Genomic DNA, 26,523 nt, shown 5'->3' with positions numbered 1-26,523 from the left:
GAAGGTTTACAAGATCAATTGCTAGGAAGGCTAATGTGGAGGAGATGAGGCAGCAAGTTGCTCTGAGCCCAGAGTCAGCTCATTCCTTAGCTTCTAACTAGAGCCCACAGGGACCCGCTATATGAAGCCTGAGGATTCACCCTGCTCATCACCCCTCCCTTCTGCAAACTCCCTCTAAATGAAGATTTGAATTATGACCCAGATAGAAGAGCATTATCAACCTCAAGCCAGCCAGTACTTCCCAGGAATCGAAGAAACATCTTGCTTGATATATTTATGCTTCTGCCCGGGGAAGGGCTCATGGGTTCAGAGCCTCCCCCTCTGTCTTCAGACCTAGGGTCCCAGGAACCTTGCCTCTCCAAAGATTATCTAAAGTAATGCAAACCAATGTGCTCTCAAACTGTGTGGGTTTAAATCCCATTTCTAGCTTTTGCTAAGCCTTGGTTTCCTCATCAGTAGATGGGAGTAACAATAGAAATTTATGGGCATATAACTAAACAGCACTAGTATTCTATTCTGCTTAGCAAGGTGCCTGCACATAGTAAATGCCAGCTTTCCCACTCACTTCCCATTATGCTCCGGCCACCTGGTGCCCGCACACTGCACTCATTCAAGGATAAGTCCAAATGGGCCAATACGCCGAAGCTCTTGTGTTTCATGGGAAAAAATGATACCCAAACTTCACTTTAGCCAGTGCCCTCGTAACTGCTGCAACCCCCAAGAGAAGCGACAGCCTTTTCATTTCTTTTATTAGTTTCCTTCTCTCCTTTATTCCTATAGTAAGTTAAACTCTCCCCACGGGAAGCCACACACAGGAACAATGATATCTGAAGACAGCTTTACCAAATGCTGCCGGGAGACAGCACAGAAGAAGAAAAAGTTGCCTCCCATCCAGGAGACTCACACCCTTCACCTGGAAACACCACCCAGAAGGGGAATGGCTCGAACCCATCGTCCTGGACAGGATCCTTCCGTTGCCCTAACAGGACGCTGCTGCTCTCCCTCATCATTTTCTGCACATTTCCCTTAATGATGGCAAATTTTAACCACTTTTTCTGCACAACCGCTCTGGGGGAATTCTAGGAAATCTGGGGAGGAGGTTTCAATTTGTTCACTTGCTGGGAATGAATTCTGCCTCATATAACTCCTGACAAATTGCCATTTTTAAAGGGTTTGTTAATTTCCAATGAGCAAATGGCACATCCGATATCTTGTTTATTCAACAGATGCTCCTGAGGAAAACAAATGGTTCTTGTTTAACAAACATGGAAACATCTTGTCAGCTTTACTGAGATCATCCTATTTATCTGTCAAGGGAGGGTCCTGTGGTTGGTGAAGAAACTAGGAGCTGTCTCCATCCAGCACAGGGTTCTCAAAGGGCTGGGGACCGTGAGTCCATGGAAAGAGGTGATATAAAAAACCTCCATCACTGCCCGGAGGCGGCTCTTCGACAAAGGACTTTAGACTTCACCCGCCTCTGAAGATATCAGGTATTTATGATTCAGGTCTATGCGATCCAGAAATCTGCTTGGTGCTGACTCTGAAAATAGCCTTGAAGGAGGCAGCCACCTGACACATAGAGGTGGCATAAAATTGTGGTTAAAATGGCCTTGAAATAAGCCCCTGATGGATCCTGGCTCTGAGTTAAATTGTGTGAGCTTGGACTGCTTACATACCCCGCTCAACCTCAGTTCCCTCACCTGTGAAATAGGCCTAAGGATGACATGAAAGGCAAAGATCCTGATGATAGTGATAAATGGTCAGCCTGTTAGCCCGAATAACATTTCAAGAAATTTCAAAATGGAACTGAAAACAGGAGTGAGTCCAAGGGCCAGAGGGAAGGCTGGGAAGAGTCCAATTTCTCCATCCTCCATTGTTTGGAAGAAATAAACGTGGCATGTTTGATGATGGGAAGGCTTAATGATTCCGGTCAGAAATGAGATTTAAACAGAGAGCGGAGTCTTTCCAAGCCTCAAATCTCCAGCCTGATATCATAATTCCTTTCAGCCAGTGAGCTAAGGATCTGGCAGCACCAGGAGGCAGGGTGGGGCGGGGAGGGCTGGGAAAGAAGAGAGGAAAGAGGCCAGCTTGCCCGGAGCGCGCAAGGACACATGGAGAGGGATGATGTCCGACCTCTGTCAAGTCCCGCACGAGGATAAATCCATCTGCCGATGGGTGCAGCACAGAACAACGTATTAATTAGGAGAGCAATGGCATTTCAAAGCCTCCCTGCTGGAAAGTATCACTGAGAATTACCTTGGGACAGCATCTAACTCACTGAAAATTAATTTCCTCCGCAGTGTAGATGCTTTGGAGAGATGTGAAGTAAGGTTGACCCCCGCTGAGTGTGGCCTTACCATGTTCTGCCTGATAGGGTTGCATATATTAACCAATCTAAATGCTGGGGAGGTCTGAAGAACCCCCCGGGCATGGTTAATTACCTGACAGACACTCCACAGTAACTCTGTGAGGTAGACATTATTATAATCAGCACTGAAGCTTAGAAAATGTGGAAATATTAGAGCTTCTCATGGAGGAACCAATATGCCTGTTTTAGGAAACATTCTCTTAATTCTGAAAATGTATAAGAGAGGGTTCAGGTGGTTGCAAAAGTAAGATAACAGCCCTAGCTGGTTTGGCTCAATCAATAGAGCATAGGCCGGTGGACTGAAGGGTCCTGGATTTGATTCGGTCAAGGGCATGGTACCTCAGTTGCAGGCCTGGGCCCTGGTTGGGGTGCATGCAGGAGGCAACCCATCAATGTGTTTCTCTCACATCCATATTTCTCTCTATCTTTCCCTCTCTCCCACTCTCTCTAAAAAATCAATGGAAAAATATCCTTGGGTGAGGATTAAAAAGAAAAAAATAGGAGGGTAACTTTTCATCAGAGCTTTAGAAGATAGTAAATAGTAAATTGATTGCCTGAAATTACATGCCCCGCCTCCATCGTCCTGGCAAAGGGATTGAAAAGTTGCAAGTAACAATCTCATGGCATGTGTGCAGAAGAGTAATGGCTCTAGGGCAAGCATGTCAAACTCAAAGGCTAACACAGGCCAAATAAACGAGGCATGCAGCCCGCGGGCCGTGAGTTTGACATGCTCACTCGGGTATGGGCGGGAGATGAGGATCAGTAGATGATGGATAATTTGGAAAAACGTTTATAGTAGCTGGTGTGAGAAGGCACTCTATGCCTTGCTAAAAGGTTTGGAATTTAACCTGTAGTCTAGTTTTTATCAATCTTGATTCCCTGATTAAAGTATGGTAGATACTATTCGCATAAGACACTATCAAGTAGGATTTTGAAAAAATCTCAAATAATCTTTAGTAAAATCCTGCACAGCAATTATTTGCATCCACTACATCTCTTATGGTTTTGCAAAAAGGCAGCTTACTATAGTCTGTAAGGGAGACAGAAAAGGCTAGGGACACATTGGCTGTGATTCCATTGATTTTTGTTCATTTAGGAATGCAAGTATGGAAGAATGACATAATTTTACTGACAACCTTGAATTGCCTCAAATTTAAAGATACAAAAAAAAATGGAGGAGCGATAACTCATCAACCTCAGTTATTTATTATTGGTCACAAAATGTGTGTGACACACTTCACGAGTCATCATGACTCACCGGTGTGTCATTACACTTTTATTTAAACTTCTCATAGCTCTCTCTTGACTTCAACACCAGCTTTTAACTGAAGGACCACATCACTATCTGCTTTTTAGGAAAACTCCAAGATGATATAAAGGATTGACTCAAGCTGTGGCAAAACCGAATGCAGACAAGGCAGAGAGGAAGCTGGTCCAGGCAATAGATGATGCAGACCTGGTTAAAGGAAGTGCCAGTAGGAACAAAAAGATGCAGTTGGGAAAGAGGTCTTGCAGGTGTCATGAACTTGGCATGGTGATCAAGTAGGTGGAGATGACTGAAAGAATGGAGGAATGGAGTCCAGAGTGATTTGATATTTCTAGATCAGACTAGTAGATGGATGATGGGATAACCCAGGAGAGAAGGAAGATAATTTAAGCAAGTTGGGGGAAATAGGAGATGTAGTTTTTGTGAGTTGAGGGAATGGCAATGTGCCCTGTTTTGGATCATTTAGGCTATGAGGCAACAGAACTATCACAGTAGAGCTATCCAGCAGTATCTAAGCAATATTGGGGAAAAGATGCCTCTTGGGACACGGGAAGTGTGTGTCTGTAGTTCCAGAGAGAGTAGAGTAAGAAAAGGATTTGGTGTTCCTTATAGGAGTAACAGTAGTGATGTTAATGGTTATGCTTTTCTAGGGAAAAAAAAAAGATATTTTTAAAAGCAAACAAGACAATGATGAGAACATTCTGGAAAAACTGACATATAAATAAGGGGTCCCAAATAAAAGATAGTTAATGAGGATGCAGCACAGGCATGGTCAGGAAGATAGAAAGGAAAATAGGAAAAGCACCATGGTCCAGGAAGACAAAGACTCTAGAAAGAAGTAGACAGCAGTAAGAACATCTGCTGAAGTCCAGTAGAATGAAGAATGAAGAGAAAGCACAAGGTTTGGCATTAGGAGATGCCTGGTGATCACTATCCAGGGAGTAGTCTTGGAGAGAGCAGATTGAGTGGATTTAAAGGTGGTTTGAAGGTGAGGAAGTATGTTCATTATAAATAACTTCATAACATTTCACAATGAAGAAAAGGAGGCAAGTAGACAAGTCACTTGAGGGGAAAGATAGACAGGTTTGTTTTATTTTTATCCTTTTTTTTTCAGGATGGAAGAGAATTGATGACTTTTTAAATTGTTTTTATAGAGAGAAAAAGAAAGAAGGGAGAGGTGAAGAGCCGAGAGAGAGAAACATCAATGTGAGAGAGAAATATGAGACACATCAATGGGTTTCCTCCCATACAGGCCCCAAATGGAGATAAAACCTGCAACCTAGATATGTGCCCTGATGGAGAATCTAGCCCATGGACCATCCAGTACAGGGAACTAAGCTTGGACCAACTAAGCCATACTGGCCCGGGGTGTTGTTTAGTTTGTTTGTTTGATTTGTAATGGAATGAAATAAGAGTTTGAAAATACTGGACCTAGAAAGTAAGTGATGAAGCACAGCTCCTGAAAGGTGGGAAGAGACAAAATTTTAAAATGCAAATGGAAATCTAAGTTCACTAGAAAGGTACAGCTAGTCTTCCAACACAGCAGAGAAATAAGGGGGAACTAAATTTTGGGTAGAAAGGAACAAGGAAAACTAGTGCATTTCCATGTTGTAGATTGTAAGGGGCAGGGAAGCGGGGAGGGGACTAAGGTGAGTGGGGAAGATTTGATTGAGCCACACAAGGAACAGAAGAGGAGCTCATTTGGGGGAAAAACACTATGCACAAAAGCAAGGGCTGTTTGGCTAATCAAATAATGATGATTCTCTTTCTTCATGGTGCTTTCACAGTGGGTGCTTACCAAATTATTGGAGACAATGATAAATCCAATTAGGTTTCTGGATGTAATTATCCATTATGATGTGGCAAATCCATCACCCCACACCAGCCCTACTCCTGGCGAGGAAAAAGCAACCTCTGGAGCCAGCCCCAGCCTGTCAGTAATTTATCTGCAGCTTCTTCAACCTCTAACCCTAGATCATTCTCCTCCTGTACATCGCCACCTCCTCAAGTGGAGTTTCCTAGCAAGACCATGCATCTAGAATAGACACTCCTACTGTGAACACTGAATAGGAGATAGTCAAGGAACTGATGTTCACAGGGAAAGATCTTAGTGGAGATGGTACTGAGAGAGGGGTTGCTGCTTAATATGAATGCAGGTCTTTTGTGCAACATGGTCATCAAATGTCAGTGTGGATTGTCCCACCAGATAAGGCCATGAATGAATATTAATTTTTAAAATCCCTTTCTGAGTATTAGCTTCTTATAAAGCACAGTGTTGACCCAGAGGACCATCCATACAGGCAGTGAAACAGACACCGTAAGTCATTGTTTCTAGGAACTTGGGAAATAGAAATCCTTTAAGTGACTTTTCTCTGCTTCATGGGAGCTGCTTTGCAAAGTTCAAATTGCTTATATTTCACACTACTCACTTCCTAAATCCCATTTATAAATCAAAGTAGCTTTGGAGAAATTTGATGGGAGTGAAATGGACTAAGAAAGAATGAACATCAAATATATATATATATATATTGGGTCACTCGAGTTTATTGGGTATTTCTTCTTTTTGTCTTCTAACCTTTTATAAAGATGCTCTGAGATAGATGTGGTGTGTTCAACTTTGGCCTGCAGATCAGGTACATTGCCAGCTGAGGCCATGCTGAAACTGTCTTCTTAGATACCATCTTCTGACTCCAATGACATAATGATGCTTGTGTTCTATTCACACATTAGAGTTGGCCTGGCTAATGTCTCAGAGATGCATGCTGAAGGAGAACTTTTCATTCATAATTAATCAACTCCAGACTCTAGCTCTCACCTTGAGCATTTTAAAGCACTGATCTGGAAGTTTCTATCCCATTTCAATAGTGTCAAAAGCTCTTAGGACTGGAAGGGTTCTCAGACTTGGGAGGAATATATATTCCCTAACTATTGTAGGCTCATATTTTTGTCAATGCAAGAAACATATCACTGAATGATAAATTGTTTTACAAGTTTCTAAAGACTCTCAGTAGATACACTTATCTATACTTACTTCTTCACAGACCAGTAGCAGTTTATGGACCACCACTGGACCCTGGATTATACTTTGAGCAATGATGCTAACATAAACTCTCATTCTTCAGTTAAGGAAGATGAAATGCACAGGGAGGAGGCAATTAACCGCAAACACATGATTTTGTAGGAGAGTTAGGTTAGAAGCAGAACTACTGATGTCATCCACAACTTACTGAACCTCCTCAGACTCACTCATGTATAGATTAAGACAGATGAACTCCCACAGGAAGACTTCTCATTACTTGGACCCTACATATTTTAGTTTTGCTAAGTATATGCATATAGCTGACTGGGTTAGGTTCCTTGTTATACATACACTATTAAGGCAGGCCTTTAAAACTCCCAGATTATGCTGAGTCCCTCTGTTTTACACTTACATGACAACCTTTAATTGTCCTTTATTGCTTTTATCACAGTTAGCAATTACATTTTTAATTGTTTGATCATCATCTGTTTTCCCTGCTGGACTATATAAGTGCTAAGGAGAAAAAGACCATATCTGTTTGCCTTCCATTAGATCCTGGTGCCTCCTGCAGTGCCTGGCTCCTAATAGATGTTCAACAGATGTTTGTTGAAAGAATTAATTGAGTGAATAGATAATGCTAGGGTGGCACTCTGGGGCCACCTGCAGGAACTGTGGGAGCCAGCAGCACACCCAGGGCTGCCACTGTGAGGCCACTAGGATGGCCATAGAGCTGAGCCACAAGCTACTGGCTGCTTTCTAAATTTTCTCCAGGGAAGCTCAGCTCCTCAAGCCTTGCGTCTTCTCCAGACTTTTTTCATGTGGCCCTTTGTCAACACAGCAGGCAGGACAGTCCCCCCTTCTCCCTTCCTCTCCTAACATCCTTCCCTCCCTCCCTCCCTCCGTCCCTCCCTCCCTTCCTTCCGTCCTTCCTTCCTTCCTTCCTTCCTTCCTTCCTTCCTTCCTTCCTTCCTTCCTTCCTTCCTCCCTGTAATTATTCATATATTTAATACTGTGTGAGGTGATGTATTTAGAGATAATCTATCAGGATTTTTGCCTAGAAAGAGTTTGTAATCTAGTTAGGGAGAGATGAGTGCACATGATCAGTTAATGAGAAAAGTCAGCAAGAATAAATATTAAGACAACACGAGCTCGGGATTTTCAACTCCTCTGCCTGGGTTTTAAGCCCTTTATAATCAGATCACATCCTGCCTGGCCAAGGCTTCTCTAGTGTGCTCCAGAAAGCCCTACTGCTCAGCATCTCCAAGCATCACGTATATTCCTGTCTCTGAATCTCTAGCTCCTGCTGTGCTCTGGCTGACATATCCCACCCTCCCTCATCTGGCTTTGCTGGGTCTCACCACCTCTGAGACCTACATTAACCTCCGGTTTCCTATGGCACAAATTATCTGGATAACACAAATGAACACTCAGGCATCAGACACCATATGATCAGGTCCCCAGGCTGCATGATAAGCTCTCTGAAGGAAAGGACTGTGGCTGGTATATATTGGGTGGTTTCACAGAGCTCCAAGTGTGAAACTGAATGAATCCTTCAGTGGAAATACACTGTAAGGGCAAAACAATTTAGTTGCAGGTCATTTTCTGGGTCTGCACCACCTAGAACACATAAAAGTAAATTCAGGACAACACATGCAAATAGGTGTCATTAAAAGGCATTGAGCCTTATCTTAGAAGTGGTTGTGTTTGAGCTAACCTACAAAAAAGAGTTTGCTAAGACTCGCTTTGACATTTACAAAATGAGGACAGTAAAGACAGCTGGGAACCAGTGATCATGGACAACAGGGTGCGGGGGTATGTGTGGGGAGGGGTTTGGGATGGGAATGGGAGGATGAGGACAAATATGTGATACCTTAATCAATGAAGAAATTAAAATTTAAAAAGACAGCTGGGAACAATGGGAAAAATACATAGTTACTAGTCACTGCAGCACTGTCTACAAGGTGATTAGGGTCGAGCATGTTACCTCTCTGAGCCTCAGTTTCCTTATTTGTAAAATGAGGGTGCTTGGTCTGTTTTCTCAAGACTCCCTTCTAGCTCTAAGCAACTAGGGGTCTCTTAGGAACCAGTGTGTCTCTCTTGAGTTCCCAAAGTCCACAGCTGTTCCAGAAATGTCTGCTGGTATCCTCAGAGCAGCCGGAAGGAAAAGGTTCTTGTTCATCGCACAGCCCCATAAATCATCTGGAGCCCATCGGATGTTTAATATGGAATCACTTAATTTAATAGTCACTTTGACATAAGGAATTGTTTTCTTAAAGCCAGAACTGGCTGTAAAACCTCAAGTGATATTTTATAGCTGCCATATAATAAAATCATTCAGCAATTAGTGATTAATGACATACAACAGTGAGTTTCTCCGTGGTCACCTCCCCCCGCTGCTGCTTCTCCCTGGACCCACCCCCTTTCTAGCCCAGCAATCACACCTGGGGTGAGGAGCCTCTATTTATAACCAGGGCAGGTTTCTGAGCCTAAAAGAAACCTTTTCCACCAAAAAGCGTCTGAAGGAGCCTGGCGCTGTTCTGGGGCTGAATGGAAGCATCTTGATAGACATCATCTATGGCATTGAGGAAAGTTAACATGCAGGGACCTTTCTCATTCAAACCTCCAAGGGTGGTGTTCAGTACAATAAAATGAGTGTAGACTCCCCAGGTTTCATTCTTTTTATGACCAGGTCAGCCCTTGGTTGGCTCTGAGCTTTCCAGTCTTCTGCACGCCTCTGCTTAGCACGATTCTCTCCTTCACTGTGCTTTTAGCCCTGACTCTCACCCCAAACACCTAACAGTCTCTAGCTGACCAGGGTCCTTATCATGGCAGTCTTCTCTGGCCCACCTTCCCACAAACACCAAAACTTAAACGTGATAGTATGGCCTTTGAACTCAGGAAAACCAGCTCCACTATTTCCTAGTTCACATAACACTTGTCACAACCCTATGGAAACAACTACTGGTGTTAATTACATGAAGAAACTGAGGCCCTGGGTACCCCGCTTACACAGCTTAGTAAGGAGTACAACTGTGATTCAATCCCAGGCAGTCTGCAGCCAACCCCACACACTGGACACCACATTGTTCTCAATGCACACTGGTCAGAAAGATAATTGCAATAATGGATGCCAGGGATCCAGCACATTGCTTGACATAGCATAAGCCCTCAATAACTTAATATTATCATTGCTATTTACTTATTATTGCACTGATCTTTATTGCTATTATTACCAAAATCCATCTTCCTCTTAGGCACAAGGAGACAAATGGGGAATCCAGTGGTGACTACAGTGGTGTGCTGCCTGACCAACTCTGCACCAGACATTCACTCGCAGGCTTGGAAGTATGGACACCTGTTGACTCTCAGTGAGTCTCTCACTGAGCATGCTCAAACATAGCTGGTGGCAAGCACCTCACCAAGTCCCACCCCTTCCCCAGGGTAGCCCACATCTTATAGTTGGTCCATGTGCAGGATGAAGGCCCAATCCTTTAGTTCAAGGCGGGGCATCTCTGAGGGCCCATCCCAGTCACACAGCTCCCATGGGATCAGCTGCCACAGCCACATTGCACCCATCCTCTGCCCTGCCCGTGCCACATCCCTTACCTCTCAAAGCAGATGCTATTCCTGGGAGCTCCCAATAAACCTCCTGCACTCAGTGTACTTCCCAAGAGGACACTGCCTACAATGTCCACCCCCAAAAAACAAACAACTGCAAAGCTACTCAGGGAACATTTGTTGAGATCCTTATTACCCTGGGGGAAATTATATCTAAGCCCAGAGCATGGCTTTCCAGGAAGTGGGTAAATAATACACTGAATTTAAACACTCATTAAACATTTATTTGTAAAATCTATGAATCTGTGGTCACTATAACCTGTTGATTGATTTCCAAGTAGAATTTGAGGTTTTAGATATTAAAGAGATAGAAAACAACGCTCTAGGATGGCAGAAGGATTTGGATTTGTTTCCTATTCTTTAAGATGTTCACTTCCATTTTTAATTGCAAAGCACATTTTCTAGAATTTCCTGGAGTTCCATCTCTTCTTTCCAGTACTCATTGCCCCAAGGAATAGCCTTTTAATAGGCCACCTGGTCCCCAGCTCTTCCTTCTATCATTTGCCCTTCATCCCACTGCAAGAATGACCTTCCTAAAGGCCAGTCCTGAGCATGCCTGGCCCTGCAAAGAACCCTTCAAGGGTGTACCGTATTAGCTGCAAAATCTTCACCCTGGCATTTAAAACCTCTAAGTTACCACTTCAATCTTACTTCCAGCCTTATCAGCGTCTCTTCTCCCATAAGCACAGAACTTGAACTTCATGACAGCTTGAACTATTAACCATTTTCTAACACAGCCCATGTTCTCACACTTTTGAGGCTCTCCCACTGTTCCTTCCTCTGCCTGAAATGCTCACCATGACACCCAGAAGCTCTGCCTGTTGCAATCAAGCCCATCTTTTAAGTTTCCTCTCAGATGCCACCTCCTCCCTGAAGGTCTTATGGAAGCCGCCTCCCCTGGTCACTCTATCTCAGGCTGTACCTCTCTTGTGGCACTTCGCCCTCCTTTGTATCAGACATGTGTCCATTTGTCTCGACTCTTCTTTGTCTGACTGTATCCGTTAGCTTTTGCTGCACAATGGACCATCCCAAAATTCAGTGGCTCACAACAACAGTTATTTAATTTGCTCAAACATCTATAGAAACCAGCTGGGCATTGGCTTGTCTAGGTTGGGCTTCATGGGCGGTCCGCTCCAAGCTATGATTGGGTGGAACTTGGCTCCTCACCGAGGTGTGGGCTTAGGCATGTGCCATGTGTTCATTATGGAGTCTGGGGTGAAGTGACACAGCTACCATGGGATGCCAAAGGTGACAGAGGCACACCCAACCGGACAGGCATTTAAAAGCTTCTGCTTGGGTCACATCTGCTAAACTTAAAGAAAGTAAGTCACATGCATGATCTGACAGTCAAGGGGTTGAGGAAGTAACTACTGCATATATAGTCAAAAAGCACCCAGAGTTATATGACAACAAGTCTAAATTACTTAAGAAAGAGTTAAGAATTGGAACAACAACCCACACCTCTTGTCTTTGTATGTATAGACTGTTCACAGAGAAGAGACTCAAAGCCATCTCTGGAATGGAATTCCTCAATAAGCACATCTAAATAAGCATTGATAAAATCAATAACCTCATTCATGTTACAGTGTTCATAAAAAACTAGAGGTATTGTTTTCATAATAACTAACATCTGTACAACTTTTCAAAATATTTTAATAGTGTCTTAGAGATTTCAAAGCACACTTAAATATATATTATCTCATTTTGCCTAGATTGTATGCATTTTCAAAAGATTCCTGGAGGTGGCAATATCTTCTTCCATTGCAATGTCATCACGGATTTTAACTATGGATTTCAGATACTGCAGAGAAAGGAGAAGGTTTTAGTAAGGGGTTCCAGTCTATGCCACTCAAAGAATAATACTTGGTACCCTACTGATTTGCCCCCCTGGTTTTCACACCTGCCTGACCACCTCCTCTGGTTTCTGAAACTTAATGGTCAAAAGAATTGCTGGGAGAATGTTAGAATGGAAAGACCTGATGCCCAGGTCTAGAGATTCAGATAAAGAATCTGCATTTTTAACAAGCTCAGCTCAACCCACTGCAGGTTCTCCCTTGACCATCATCTGAGAAACAAAATTCTCCCCCATCAGAGGAGAGAATAGGATTTCCTCCCCTGCCACCACCCAATGCTGGAAATCAACACCCAGGCTACAAAAGGACTGTGGACTCTTGGGATGAAAGCATTGGATCAAACTTCCAAGACCTGCTGGTAAGCCCTTCAATTCTGCAAATGAATACAAAGAAAGTCAGAGACACCCCAATGCCTGGCCGGTATTCCAGTGGCAGAAGTAGAACTAGCAGCCAGAAGCCCTGCCTCTTCCTCAATCTCTCAAGGTCAGATATTTTTTTTTCTAAGCAAAAGGAACCACTATATTTCACCAGTGGATTGGGGGAAAATGAATAATAAATGCTTTTTTGTCATTGTTTTTGCATTGTTTCTTTTTACATTCAGTGGTACATGGTTTGTTTGTTTTTCAGTTGACATTCAATATTATGTTATATTAGTTCCAGGTGGGTCACAGATTTTCTCCACTTAATTTATTGAATTTATATCAGCTCTTGGGAAATCCTAACAAATATCACATTTAAAAAAAGAAGAAGAATAAAAGGAAAGGAAAGGAAAGAGAAAAGAAAGGAGAAAAGAAAAAAGAAAGGAGAAAAGAGAAAGAAGGTATAGTTCCCCAATTAGGTAATTCATGTTCCACAAAAGTAGAGTCATAAAACCCAACTCCCTTTGTTCTATTTCACTGTCACTTTTTTTAATGACACTTGTTAAAAAGGAGGACAATGATGCTAAAAAATGTATGAAGCAGGACCTTGGACCTCTCATTCCCAGCTTCAGCGGGACAAGTGCAGAGTTATCCCAACTTAAACCCCCCAGTGCATTTGTCCTGGCTCCTTGGCAATTATTGCTTACTTTGGTGCCTTTTACAAATCAGACCGGTTCCAAGGTTTGACCTTTTCAAAGCTTTAGTCTCCGCAAATTCATTCAAAATGCTGAGTGGGCAGAGCAGAAATCGCCCAGGGGCGCTCTCTCTCAGCCTGCATTGTGCACAGTTCTACCCAAATTACTTGATAGCTTCTCCTCCACACAGTTAGGAAAAAGGTTGAAGAGTGTCTGACTATGACAGGGCTGGCCAGCAGGGAGATGTGAAGGGGCGGGCCATGCTACTAATCCATCATCCAGGCTGCCTTTCCAAAGAGCAGATGAGTAGGGTGACTAAAGGGGAAGAATGTGTCCTGATTTGGAGGGCTTTACAGAGAATAACCATGCATTCTTAAATCAGAATATTGTCCCATAATTGGTGGTAGCAAGTGCCAGTTGCTAGATTCAAATATACACAAAACATCTATGCAAGAGGAAAACTGTTATCTTTGAAAAGCAATATGTAACAGCTGAAAAACCTAGCTTCCTAAAAGAATTTCCTGTTGCAGGCATCAATTGAGAAAAAAACAAACAAACAAACAAACAAACAATAAAAACACCAGAGTGTGACTAATTGATCCTCAGTACCATTTACCACCAAACAAATAAAAGGGTCCATTTCTTCCAATCCAATCACCATAGCCTTACATCCTCTCTTATACCTGGTTCCCTTAATTAGCACATAAATTGCCAAAACGATGCCCATGTGAATATGGCATGATTTTGGCTTAGGGAGTTTGGTAAAGACTTGAATGAACCATTCAAGCACTGTCTACACTGGTGTTGGACATTTCAGAGTGGTGCAATCATTGAGGAAAGATAAACTGAAAACTGTAATACCAGTAGAAACTGAGGAAAAAAACAACAGTCTAGATCAATGATTTTGTAAATATTTTTGTTGCTTTTTTTCATAAATGGCCTTCTATCTTCAAAAGTGATGTTCTACAGAATCCTAATATATAAAACTAATTAAGAAGCTTAGTAGTTCTGGCTGAAGCAAAAATGGGAGGGCCAAGGACCTGATCACTAAGCACCAGGTGGTCACTGGGGCAATTTATCAGAACCCAAATCCCACCCTGCACCCAGAGCTTCCAAGAGCACTGCTGGAGAAATCTCTAGACCAGATCATCAACTTTCAGGGTTCTTCCCATTCTATAACTTTTTCATAATTCTTTAGTATAAATGAGAGTGGAATATCCTGCCACCTTTAAAATGATCTTTATGACACATAGAGAATATGATTTAGAGTAGGTAAAAATAAAACAAAAAAGGCATAAAATGGGGACATAATATAATTATAATTTAGAGAGAAATGACTTTTATGTCTACAAAAATTAGAAAAGAGCAAGAAAGAATAAAAGGTGTTGTGTTAAAATGATTAAGTCCTTAGTTTAATAAAATCCTTTAATGTTGTATCAATTAAAGTATAAACAAAAACGTGTCATTTTAAAAAACATATATTAGGTATATACTGGTTTAAAAATTTTCATTGGAGAATAGAAATCGGGATCAGGATGCTTTAAAAGATTTGTATCTGTGCCCTGGCCGGTGTTATTTTGTTGTTAGAGCATGGGCCTTCTCATCAAAGGGTCTCAAGTTTGATTCCTGGTCAAGGGCATGTACCTGGGCTTCAGATTTCATTCCCAGCCCAGTCAGGGCAAGTGTGGGAGGTAACCAATCGATGTGCATCTCTCACACCAATGTGTCTCCCTCTCTCTGTGTTCCTCTCTCTCTCCCTTCCTCTACTTTCTCTAAAGCAAATTCAATGGAAAAAAAGATTTGCATCTGTGATGAGAAAAATCAGTAATTTATCTATTGACAAAAAGTTACACATAAAATGCACTTGAACATCTCAAGGAAAGTGCCAATGTCAATAAATCATGAAACATGACCATCATGTAATTTCCTTGCACAAAAGATGAATGCCCTCCATTACCCAGAGAGACAAGTCTAAACCACTTTTACAAAAGGCCCCCCTTTTACAATCTAAATCTAGTGTGTGTCCCTACTTTTATTCCCTCCTGTCTCTCAATGCAAATCCTATTATTCTAGCATGATGGTTCTCAATGGCAGGAGATGGGAGGCTATTCTGCCCCTCACAGAACATTTGGCAATATCTGAAGACAATTGCACAACTTAGTGGGTGCTGTGGGCATGTATGGAGCAGAGACCAGGGATCCAGCTAAAGCTCATACTATGCACAGGATAATGATCCAGCCAAAATAATGTCAAAAATGCTGAAGCTGAGAATCCCATTCTAGCAGATCTATTCACTTCTCTCCAAACAGACCATGACCTGGGCTTTTTTCCAATTATTCCCCCTTCGCGGGATTACCTGTCTCCCTTTCTTCCTCGCCAATTCAATCCACTTTTAAAGATTCTCCAATTCTCCTCTAGGAAGGCTGTGATGGGCTTACCAGGCTAACTCGAACCCTCCATCCCCTGAGAAATCATAGAACATCCCCTAATACTCTTTTGGTGTTTTTCAGTTCTGGCCGTGGTCCCTCAGCAATCCTCATGGATTTGTCTCAACAATTGCATCACATCTGTTAAAGCACACGTGATCTGATACAACACAGTATTTAGTTTATTGTCATATGAATTGTATTTAATTTTATTAGCATCAAGCCAGAAATAATTTTCTCTAAAATAGTTTTAATAACTATAATACTAAGACATGTGCTGATAGTTGGAAAAATACATCAGAAATATAAACACTGACTTTTGGGCAATGGGATTTGATTGTGGAGGGGAAAAATATTCAGACCTACCAAACCTTGCTTTAGTGAGATGCAAAGAGCTATTTGCCACCAAATTCAGGAGGATGGTCATCTTGTCCAATGATCCTCTCATTTATAAGTTGTTTCATTATTAATTTTATACCTAATATCTATTAAGTGCTTACTATGTGCCAGGCTGAGAAGACTGACATTCAGCCAGGAGGCAATGGCATGGAATACCAGTTGTTGTCCTTTCTGATTGGTGGTGGGGATCAGGGACAGAGATAAAAACAATTGCCCAAGGTCACACAGCTATAAAGGGGAGAGCTCTCCTCCTATTTAGGTCCCCAAACCACACTAGCCACATCACACTCTCCAATCACTTGAAGTTTATAAAATGTGTTTTCTTTATAAGGTAAAGAATCTTAGGGTGCTAACTATGTGCTCATACAGGCAAATTACAGCTACACCTCATGGCTACCCAGTTCAGTCATACCAGGCTGAAGAAGGACGCTGTGTGCAACATATTTTTATTTAAAATAGCACCAAAGGTGGACATTTCTAGAAATAATATTATTTGAAACTGTATAGGGATTATATGAAGAAAACTATACAACTTCACCAAGGAACACACAGGAGTGGAAGGAAAGGAAAGACAACCCATATAGTCAAAAATAAAACTGGGTATTGAAAAAGATTCCATTCTCTCCAAATGAATGTATAGCTTTGCTGCAATTCTGATCAATAGTTGCTTTATCGGGTAGGGGAATTGGGAGATTTGGGAACATGACAAAGTGATTCCAAATTCATTTGGATGAATGGATGAGTATGGAAAGCCAAGAATATTTTGACAAGGAAACTGGTTATTTATTTTTGTTTTATTTTGTTATGGTTTACAGGAAGGAGATTTGCCCAGCTGGACACTATGTTGTGCTATAAACAATAATTAAACACAGTGCAGTCCAGCTCAGCACAGAGGACTGGCCAATCCATTAGAATAGAAGCTGAAAAAGGCCACCTACCTCAAGAGTACCCAACTTATGACCAGTTTCCCCTATGGGAAACCATCAAATGAAACAATAAAAAATATGGGCACAGAATAAAGTGGGGACATGTTCATAGGATTTCATTTTACTAGAAATAGTAAATAGAAATCTCATAAATTCTAAAAATATCCATCAGTATGGATGAAATTACTAATTAAATGATGATATAATTATAATGAAATAATGGTGTGAGGTTTTCTGAAGTATAATGTAGGAGAAAGCACAGTGTTTTCATGCCTGATATGATTGACTAATATATATATATATATATATATATATATATATATATATATATATATATATATATAATATATAAATAGTATCCATAGTATAGCTGTATAGTTAATAAAGCAGCATTATAAATGAGAAAACTTGCAATAATATTTACATGATTATAGGTTGAGGGTACTATCTGAACATCAAGTAACAGAAAAGTTGTAGAGACAAAAGTAAAAAGATTTCATCAATTTTTTAAACTAAAAAGTATGTTAAAAATCATAAGGTAATTAAAATCCAAAGAACAAACTGGGGACAATATTGAAAAAAAATTAGAGACCATGTGAAGAACGCATACTAAAAAAGGAGCAAAAACAGATGGTCACATAAAAGAAATACAATGGCTAATAAATATATGAAAACATGTCTAAACTCACTGATCTGATAAGAAATGCAAATTAAAACAAGGGAGATCCATTTTTGCATATGAAATTAGATTACTTTTTAAATTGAATTGATATAAGATATAGTGAAATGGTATTTTAGTAGTTGAAGTGGAAACTGGTATAAACTTTCTGGAGAACAATTTAGCATGACAATACTTATAGACATATTGTTTTGGTAGTCTACCCTCAAAAGTTATAATAATCAGACCTTGACCAAACAATTACTTAAGGTTTTCATAACAACATTCCAATGCTTTAACAGTAAAATTTTAGAAGCAAGATCAATGTTAAATGATGACAGTTATTCAATTATTGTATATCCACCAATTAGAATACAATGCAAGTAACTGCAAGTTTTAAATTATGTTTAGAGAGTATAGAGGATGGCATAAAATATGTTCAAGTTTAGCCCTGCTGGCGTTGGCTCAGTGGTTGAGCATCAATCTATGAACCAGGAGGTCATGGTTCAATTCTCAGTCAGGCCTTATGCCTGGGTTGCAGGCTCAATTCTCAGTGTGGGGTGTGCAGGAGGCAGCTGATTAATGATTCTCTCTCATCACTGATGTTTATATCTCTCTATCCCTCTCCATTCCTCTCTGAAATCAATAAAATATGTTCAATATTATTTTTTAAGACTACAAAATTTTATTAACATCATGATCTGGGCTGTGATAAAAAAATTTAATGTTTACAAATATACTATATTGTGATGGGAGAAAAGTATAGAAAAAGGTAGGTACTTAAATTTTTAAGTGGTGTTTTCTGAGCAGCGAAATTATAGATCATTATTTTATTTTTATTTTTATGCATTTTCTTAAATGTTTAAAACAAGTTTATAAATCTCATTCACTGTGAGAACAATTAAATTTGCTCCCCTCAGAAAGTTTATCATCAATGAGAGTCAACTGTCTCTGAGCTGCAGGGATCAATCTCGTGTTCTTCACATAACCATCCACATAGAAAAAGCATTTAAAAAGCATGTGTCTCTAATTCTGGAGACACTCACAAAAAGTCAGGGAAAAGGAAGAATAGAACCGTATTCCCATTTCCATCTAGGAATTTCTGTTGCATGAATTAGGTGAGTGGATCTTTGAATCCGTGTTTAATACACACCAATCTTTTCAGATTTCCCAAGGCAGAGTCAAATATGGCCCCTTCTTCTCATAGTAAAGAAGTCATTAGGTACATAGCTTACATATATCTCCTGATTTCTCCTCTCTCATAGACCTGACGTGTTAAACGTAATTATCACATGAGTCCAGCACATCTCGATGGCACCCAAAGAGAAGGTGAGCATTCTGCCTTCCTCAGTGCACTGGAAGACTTACCGTGTGTAAATTCTGAGCATTGCCTTTTACTCTTAGTATTAAGACAGCTCTTCCAAGACCAAAATGCAACCAGACGTACGGCATGAGCAGCCCCCACCAGCAAAGGAGAAACCGCTTTCTGCTTGCAAGCTGAGCTTTCACATCTCCCCTCTTGACCTTGCATGTATTATTTTGAATGTAATGTATTTTTAAATTGCTTCACCATTTTAAAAATGCAAGGGAGAGCTGAATTAAATATTATTTGTGGCATACCCTGGTTTGCAAAGGACCTCTAAATCGGATCCCTTATATCAGGTCGATGCCTAAATCCTATTACTTGAGATTGCAAATGACTGTGTTTGCAAAATTGTAGATGCGCATTTAGAGGCAGCTTCAAAATTTCAGCCCATAATGTTAACTTTGTTTGAAAAGGCCTTGATTTTCCAGGAAGCAATCTCCAGCCATTCTGCCTATTCCTTAACTCTGTCTCTGTCGTGGATAATGCATTAATAGCCTAAGGATGACTTGGCACGTGGCTCTTCAGAAGCCTTAGTCTAAGGTCTAAATGAGTTCTGGCTGAATAGACGGAGCCCCTTTTTTCAGCAAAACATACAATGTATTTAAGAGCAGGTTATATCTATAGAGTTTAAATTGAGGTAAAGGTACAAGAGGGTTCACTCCAACCACTTTATCTCAAGGTAATCATTCCCCATTTGCAGCTCTGCAGCTCTGCCCTACATCCTCTACACCGACAGCTGCTACCAGGATGAGATGGCTAACTCTAGGACCCAGACACAAGGGAAGTTTGTGTTTTAAGAGAAATTAGCACTTCTCTATATGGTTATGCACACACACATATATACATAGACACACACACACATTCAGAATTAACAGTATTCTCAGAAAACGCCACCCTGCCATCAAAATGTAGAATACAAATAGAACAGAACAGAATAGAATAGAATAGAATAGAATAGAATAGAATAGAATAGAATAGAATAGAATAGAATAAGGTCAGACAATGTCAGTATATTAAATTAGCTTCATTTAGACAGAAGATAAGGCTTAGAGATCTGTTACTCAACCATTAAAGCCCATAGAACCTGAGCATCAAAATGCCAAGAAACTCAGGACATCATGATATTTCCCTACTGAAAAGGTAGACCCAAACAATTAGCAAAGGTCAACAACTGGGGGTTGATACCAGTAAAGGGAAAATGGGGGAAGTGATCCATGACAGAAGCAGTTACCTTATGTTCAAAAATAAACAAGCAAAAATAATGATCAGGGAGAGGTGTATTGGTTGTCTATTTCTGTGTGATAAATTACCATCAAACTTAGCAGTTCAAAACAACAAATATTTATTATCTCACTGTTTGTATGTGTCAGGAATCTGGGCATGACCCGATTGGGTGTCTCTGCCTCAAGGTCTCTCACAAGACTTGAGACAATGTGTTTGCCAGGGCTGCTGTCTCATCTGAAGGCCTGATTGCAGAAGGATCTACTGCCAAGCTTGCTCACATGATTGTCAGCAAGACTCAGTTGTTCCTAAATGGAACTAAGCTTTGAGCTGAGATCCTCAGTGCCTCACTTACTATTGGCTGGAGACCTCCCTCAGTTCCTTGCCACCTGGGCCTCTCCATAGGGCAACTCAAAACATGACAGTTTGCTTTGACCAAACAAGCAAAAAGAGGATACACTGTCTGAAGTGACATCTCATCACCTATACCCCATGCTATTCACTAGAAGCAAGTCACTAAATTCAGCCGAAACCTTAAGGGAGAGGATGACACAATGGCATGGCTTCCAGAAGCCAGAGATCATTAGGGGCCATGTTGGAGGCTACCTACCACAAGGAGGAAGTAAATATCACTATAAATAGACTGATATTTACAACTTTGTTAATATATTTAATAATAGGCACTAAAACACTCAAAATGTATATATTTTAATGTAATTATTCCCCTTCTAGTGGTGATTACACCAAAAGTATTAAACCCTATTACCAATTGTCCCTCCTTGATGTTTTAAGGGATATTCGCCCAAGGGGCAATACATTGATTTGCTGAAAGTCGTAGATGGGGAGGTAAAGAGGGAAGAGACTATAGTATAGAGGGGCTCTGGAAGGGATGATCAGTGGACAGCAAACCTCTGTGACCAAGAGCCCATGGAAAGAGAAGGGAAAAATGAGAAATAACTAACATGATGATCAGGATTTTAGAGAAACAGATACAGAGCAAGGAGTTTCAGGAAGACTTGCTGTGTTGTATGATGGAATGCTTCTTTGCAACTCCCTTCTAGACATCTAAAAGAATAATCACGGCAATTACACATCAGAAACAAAGAAGCGATAATTACAGAAATTGAATCTTCAGCTACCACTTGGCTAGCCAGCACGGGCACTAACTTTTATATTCCCCCATGGGACATATATGAAAGTGGCTCAGAGTAGAGGAGAGATGAAACACAATTATCAGGACCTAGGGATTTATTCCTTCTGCTGCACAAAGGAAGGGGGAGGGTGGCGGCAGCTGGAAGAGTCTCTTCTTGCTCTTTGCAAAGATAGGAAAGCATAGCCCCTCCTCTACTTACTTTAATTTCCTTCAGAAACAATGACACGGCTTATCCAGCTTATTATACTTTCCTTCTCCAGCAACATGACTTCCTAGTTAGCTGACTGCCTTACCATGTCAAGAGTTCATTCATGCCCTAGTTGGTTTGACTCAGCGGATAGAGTCTTGGCCCTTGGACTGAAGGGTCCGGGGTTCCATTCTGGTCAAGGGCCCATACTTTGGTTGCAGGTTCCATCCTGGCCCTGGCCGGGGTGCATGCAGGAGGCAACCAATCAATGCGTCTCTCACATCAATGTGTTTCTCTTTGTCTCTCCTTCTCCCTTCTACTCTCTTTGTCTCTCCTTCTCCCTTCTACTCTCCCTTCTCTTTGTCTCTCCTTCTCCCTTCTACTCTCTAAAAATCAATGAAAAAAATATCCTTGGGTGAGGATTAACAAAACAAAACAAAAAGAGTTTGTTCATGGGGATGTGAGTAAAAGCACACTGACACTGAGACACTGTCCAGATTGAGCAGAAGTCTCTGGTTCTACAGCTGGAATATTCCCTGTTTCTGCCTCCGTCTATTGAGAAATCTTAATAGTTCCGGTACAGACCAAATAATGATTGTAACGATAGTTACAGACCAAATATTAGTTGGTCTGAAAGGACAAAATAAGTAAGGATAGTTGGGGCATTGAATCAAGAGCTATAATCCAGTTTCCTTTTCTCTCCCAGAACTCTGAACTGTGTGTATAAAACACAGTTGGTGTTTACAGAATGCTTCGGAAATTGTTTTTTAATTCAGAGCATACTTTTGTGGGTATAGACAGCATCAGGTGAAGCCATTCCTTCCAAAGACATTGGTGTAGGTGTGTATATGTACAAGGTACTCAACACCACCACCTCCCTGCCACACAGACACCACACCCAACCCTCTCTTGGGCAGGCCATAAGTGGCCATATTCTGACTTTTTAAGGTAATTAAGCTAAGGTATTCAAAAGAGACATGGAGTAGGGACCACTTTCAAACCGTGTGAATTTAGTTTAGCTTTATATTAAGCATATAATTAAGCATACCATGTTTTAGTACATGTTCCCTAATCTCTATTTCTTTCACTTTCACCTCCACTGAAATAAAAGCAAGATACAAGTAAAAAACATTTCACTTTAGAGCAAGGATGAGGAAGAGGCAAAATTATACCAAACCAACTTCACCTTGTGACTACGAAGACAAAAATACTGTAGTATGGATGCATAAAGCAACACTGATAAATAGAAACACTTTCTGATTAGGGGCAGGGCTCATGCTCCATGTGGAACATGCATTCACGCCTATAAAAGCTTTTTGCAAAATGTGCTCCCCAGAAGTTGTTCTAAGGATTTATCTGGTGTGACATGAGGTAAAAGTTCTGTAGTGAAATAAGCAGAGAAATAAGCAAGTTCAAGTTCGGCAGGCTTCTTCACTGGGCTTCCCAGAGTTCAACACCCAAAGCAGAATCCTGACTCTTTAGGAGGGTAGAGTTGGATCATCAGTACTTAAAGTTATTCTAACACAGAAAGACTGATGAAAAGAGAAGCATTTTGTGTAACTAGTGTTCTTCAGAATACATTTCAAGAAATACTGCCTTTTAGAATAGGTTCATAAAATATTTCTTTCCTTTTTCTTTTCTTTTTTTTTTCAAAAAGAAGGGAGATCGGTACATAGGTAAGAGCATCTGGCCATGACCTTCTCATGGAACTCTCTAGCCAGTGCTTCTCCAACTGAAAGTGCACATTAAATCACCTGGGAAGATGTTATATGCTCCTGATCAGTAAGTCTTGCCTGAGATTCTGCATGTCTAACAACTTCCCAGGTGATGCTGAGTTGCTGGTCCATGAAACACAGTTTGAATAGCAAAGGGCTAGAACACATGTGCCTTCAAGTGATGAATGTGTCCAGGAATTGTTCAGAGTGCTATGCTGTCTGACAATCCTTTACCCAAGAGGGTGAGTCTGCGGATGGAGCTTACCAGTAAAACCTGTTGGGGGTGATGCGTTCATGCATGAGTTGCCAACGTCTCCCGAAGTCCATGGAGCTGTAGAGCTGCAAAACAATGAAGTGAGGAGAGCATGAGCATCAAGGCACACTTTCCACATGAATACCTGGGTCTTCCCTCTGGAGAAGAACATTCCAACACACCAGAGTGCCTAACACACCCAAGCAGGCATCTGATTTATCCAGATAAAATTATATGAATATGACTGTGCTATGCTTATCATCATGCCTCCCAGCACAAGTAGGTACTTAATATATATCCAATTGACTGATGCTTGTGAGCTGAGTATAAATCCATGTCTGATGCCATCCATCATTCTCTCTTTTAGGGGGTAAAACCTTTAGTAAAATTATATCTTCTCTTTTCCTCAGAGTCCATGAAAGTCTTCAGCTATGTCTAAAATAATTCGGCCACATTTATTTCAAAAGTATGTATTGGACAACTCCTATGTGTAAGGCACTCTGGGGGATATCAAGATAAAGAACAGGCAGGCTCTATGCTCAGAGAGAAAATGAGACATCTACGCGAAAATGCTCATCAGATGGGATCTGAGCTAATATTATATGCAAAATATTGGGCTCTCAGTTTCATCTTTTACTGCTCCTATAGACAGTCTAAATGAACTGGACTCCCCAATGCCACTAACGATACCAGGCTTATTTATACTCCCATGTCTTTGCAAGATGGCAAAGATAAGGCCACTCTTGTGCCTAATGGAAGATTAGCCATCCATGCAGGGCCAGCACAAGTGTGACTTCCTGTTCTGACCACTGCAGCCCACTCATCTTTCTTCCTTCTCAGTTTACTATACTCATCTCGTGTTTCCACTGAGCACTAATCACAGGCTAATATATATGGTTACATCTTTCGGATTTGTCTATACTTAGTTGTATTTATATTCTGTTGCATAAATCAATAATTAAAACAGGCAGGTAGGGATGGAAAGCAACTCAGAGAATAAGAAAAAAATCCAGAAGGGCCCCGGAACTTTGGAAAAATAAAAAAGAACCCTCTGCATGGCTAATACAGTCAGATTCCACCATCACTTATTTTATGGATGTAGAATTTGACCCCTTTGTAATACATAAGGGAAAGGCCAACATCCCTATAAGAGACTTATAGAGTGGGATTTATTTTCAATTGAATGTCTGACAGTACAATATCTGAATCTGATAATAATAATAATAATAATAATAATAATAATAAACAATGGTAATAATAATAATAGTTCAATAACATTGCTCTGTCACATATAATTGAGCCTTAAAAAGACACGGAAAGAAAGGAAGGACAGTCTCCCAAAGTCCATGGAGCTGTAAGTTAAGTTTAGTAACTTAAACTCGTGTTCTCAAGCAATTTTTGATCAACCCAGGCTGAGTTAACCACTCACTCCACAATCACTGCTATTTTTGCTATCTGCCTCTAGGAAGCTGTTCACACTAAGCCATTTATGGTTGGTGAGCCTCTCCTCCTACTAGACTATGAGTCAAAGAGGTGCAGGGGTCATGCCTTATTCATCTTATACAATGCCTGGCACCTAACTGGTGAACATACAAATCTCTTTCACAGTTAAGCAAACTCAATCTTAGAGAAGTTAAGTTTTGGTCAAAGAACTAGGATTTAAGTTTTCTGATGCCTAGAGCATGCCTCCTTCCATGTAATCATGGTATATAGATTATAATGAAAATTTCACCATATTTATTTTTCCCCCCCGAACTTTTATAGGTAGAGAAATAGAAAAAAGGCCAAAGTGAGTGGCCCTCAAGTTTACAGAAATGGGGTTAGGTGAAGAACATTCCTGCAATTGCATCCCCAGTAGCTGCTCACCCACAAGGATGTGCTGCCCAGCACAACACACACAGGTAACTGGGCTGTCTGTTCAGTTCTGAGGCCATAGTCATACAGCCCATATAGAAATCATTTTTTGCATAAATATCTGGTAGTTTAAAAAATGCTTTGAGGGGCCTGGAAAATTTTGGACCTGTTTCAATTTAATTCAGCAAATATTTATTGAATAATGGCATTATGAACTACATACATATAAAGTCTCTTTTTGTCCAGTACATGACAGATGTATATGTTTGAGAGAGTGAAATTGTTATGCATACTGTATTTTTAAAAATATATTTTTATTGATTTCAGAGAGGAAGGGAGAGGGAAAGAGAGATATAAACAACCATAATGGGAGAGAATCAATGACTGGCAGCTCCTGAACTTCCCCTCCTGGGGATGAACCCTGCAACCTGGGCATGTGCCCTGACCAGGAATCAAACCGTGACCTCCCGGTTCATAGGTTGATGCTCAACCACTGAGCCATGCTGGTCAGGCCATATTATCTTTTGATACTTAAATTAGCCAAAAAGGTAGTTAAGAAAATACATTTGCATTCCCATTTACAGACTAATTTGTAGATTTGGTCTACAAAATGACTGCAGCAACTATATGAAAAACTAGGACATCTATACTGATTTAGCTGATGCAAAGTTTATACTATACCACACCAACTCTATACCAACTCTCAGCTCTCATCGTATTTATTCAAATTGGGCCTTCACTCCATGAGTAAGTCCTAACTACTATAGGTGCCTGACTGAGCAGATGGGAAATGTCAGTAGCCCTCATCCCCATCACTCTGAGTCCCTTTCTTTATTTACCAGCTCAATGAATACAACAATACTAGCTCTATACCATTATATTACAGAGCACACAGAACAACATCCAATTCTTTAAGCAGCAAAAAGGGTAACTGCTGACACTCAAAACATACATACAGGTATATCACATAAAGGAGGGATATGGGACTAAGGCTAAAGATATAGAAGCTGAGAAATGGGCAAGATTAACAGAGGTAGAAATGGAACCATGAGGCTTCCGAGAGAAATACGTCCTGTGCTAGGCCTTTGGAGACAAGTGGCATATAAAGGAGAAAAGGTGAATAGAGATTGTACTGGGTAGAGGAGACAATGAGAACAAAGGTGTCAATATGCCTAAGGTATTGAGC

At 40.8% G+C, this 26,523-nt stretch overlaps 1 protein-coding gene across 1 annotated transcript in view; it reads right to left on the bottom strand.

Annotated features, from left to right (window-relative positions):
• SORCS3 (sortilin related VPS10 domain containing receptor 3) overlaps window positions 1–26,523 on the bottom strand; it is a 529,174-nt gene that overhangs the window by 155,244 nt on the left and 347,407 nt on the right. Inside the window, exon 5 of the mRNA XM_008144282.3 lies at window positions 23,496–23,569. Coding sequence (XP_008142504.2) covers window positions 23,496–23,569 — 74 coding nt within the window. The remainder of the gene's footprint in view (window positions 1–23,495; window positions 23,570–26,523) is intronic.

This window comes from Eptesicus fuscus, chromosome 17 (genome assembly GCF_027574615.1).
Source record: "Eptesicus fuscus isolate TK198812 chromosome 17, DD_ASM_mEF_20220401, whole genome shotgun sequence".
Lineage (NCBI taxonomy): Eukaryota > Metazoa > Chordata > Mammalia > Chiroptera > Vespertilionidae > Eptesicus > Eptesicus fuscus.
Note: the sequence above shows the minus strand (reverse complement) of the source record. Positions and strands in the feature narration are given on the sequence as shown.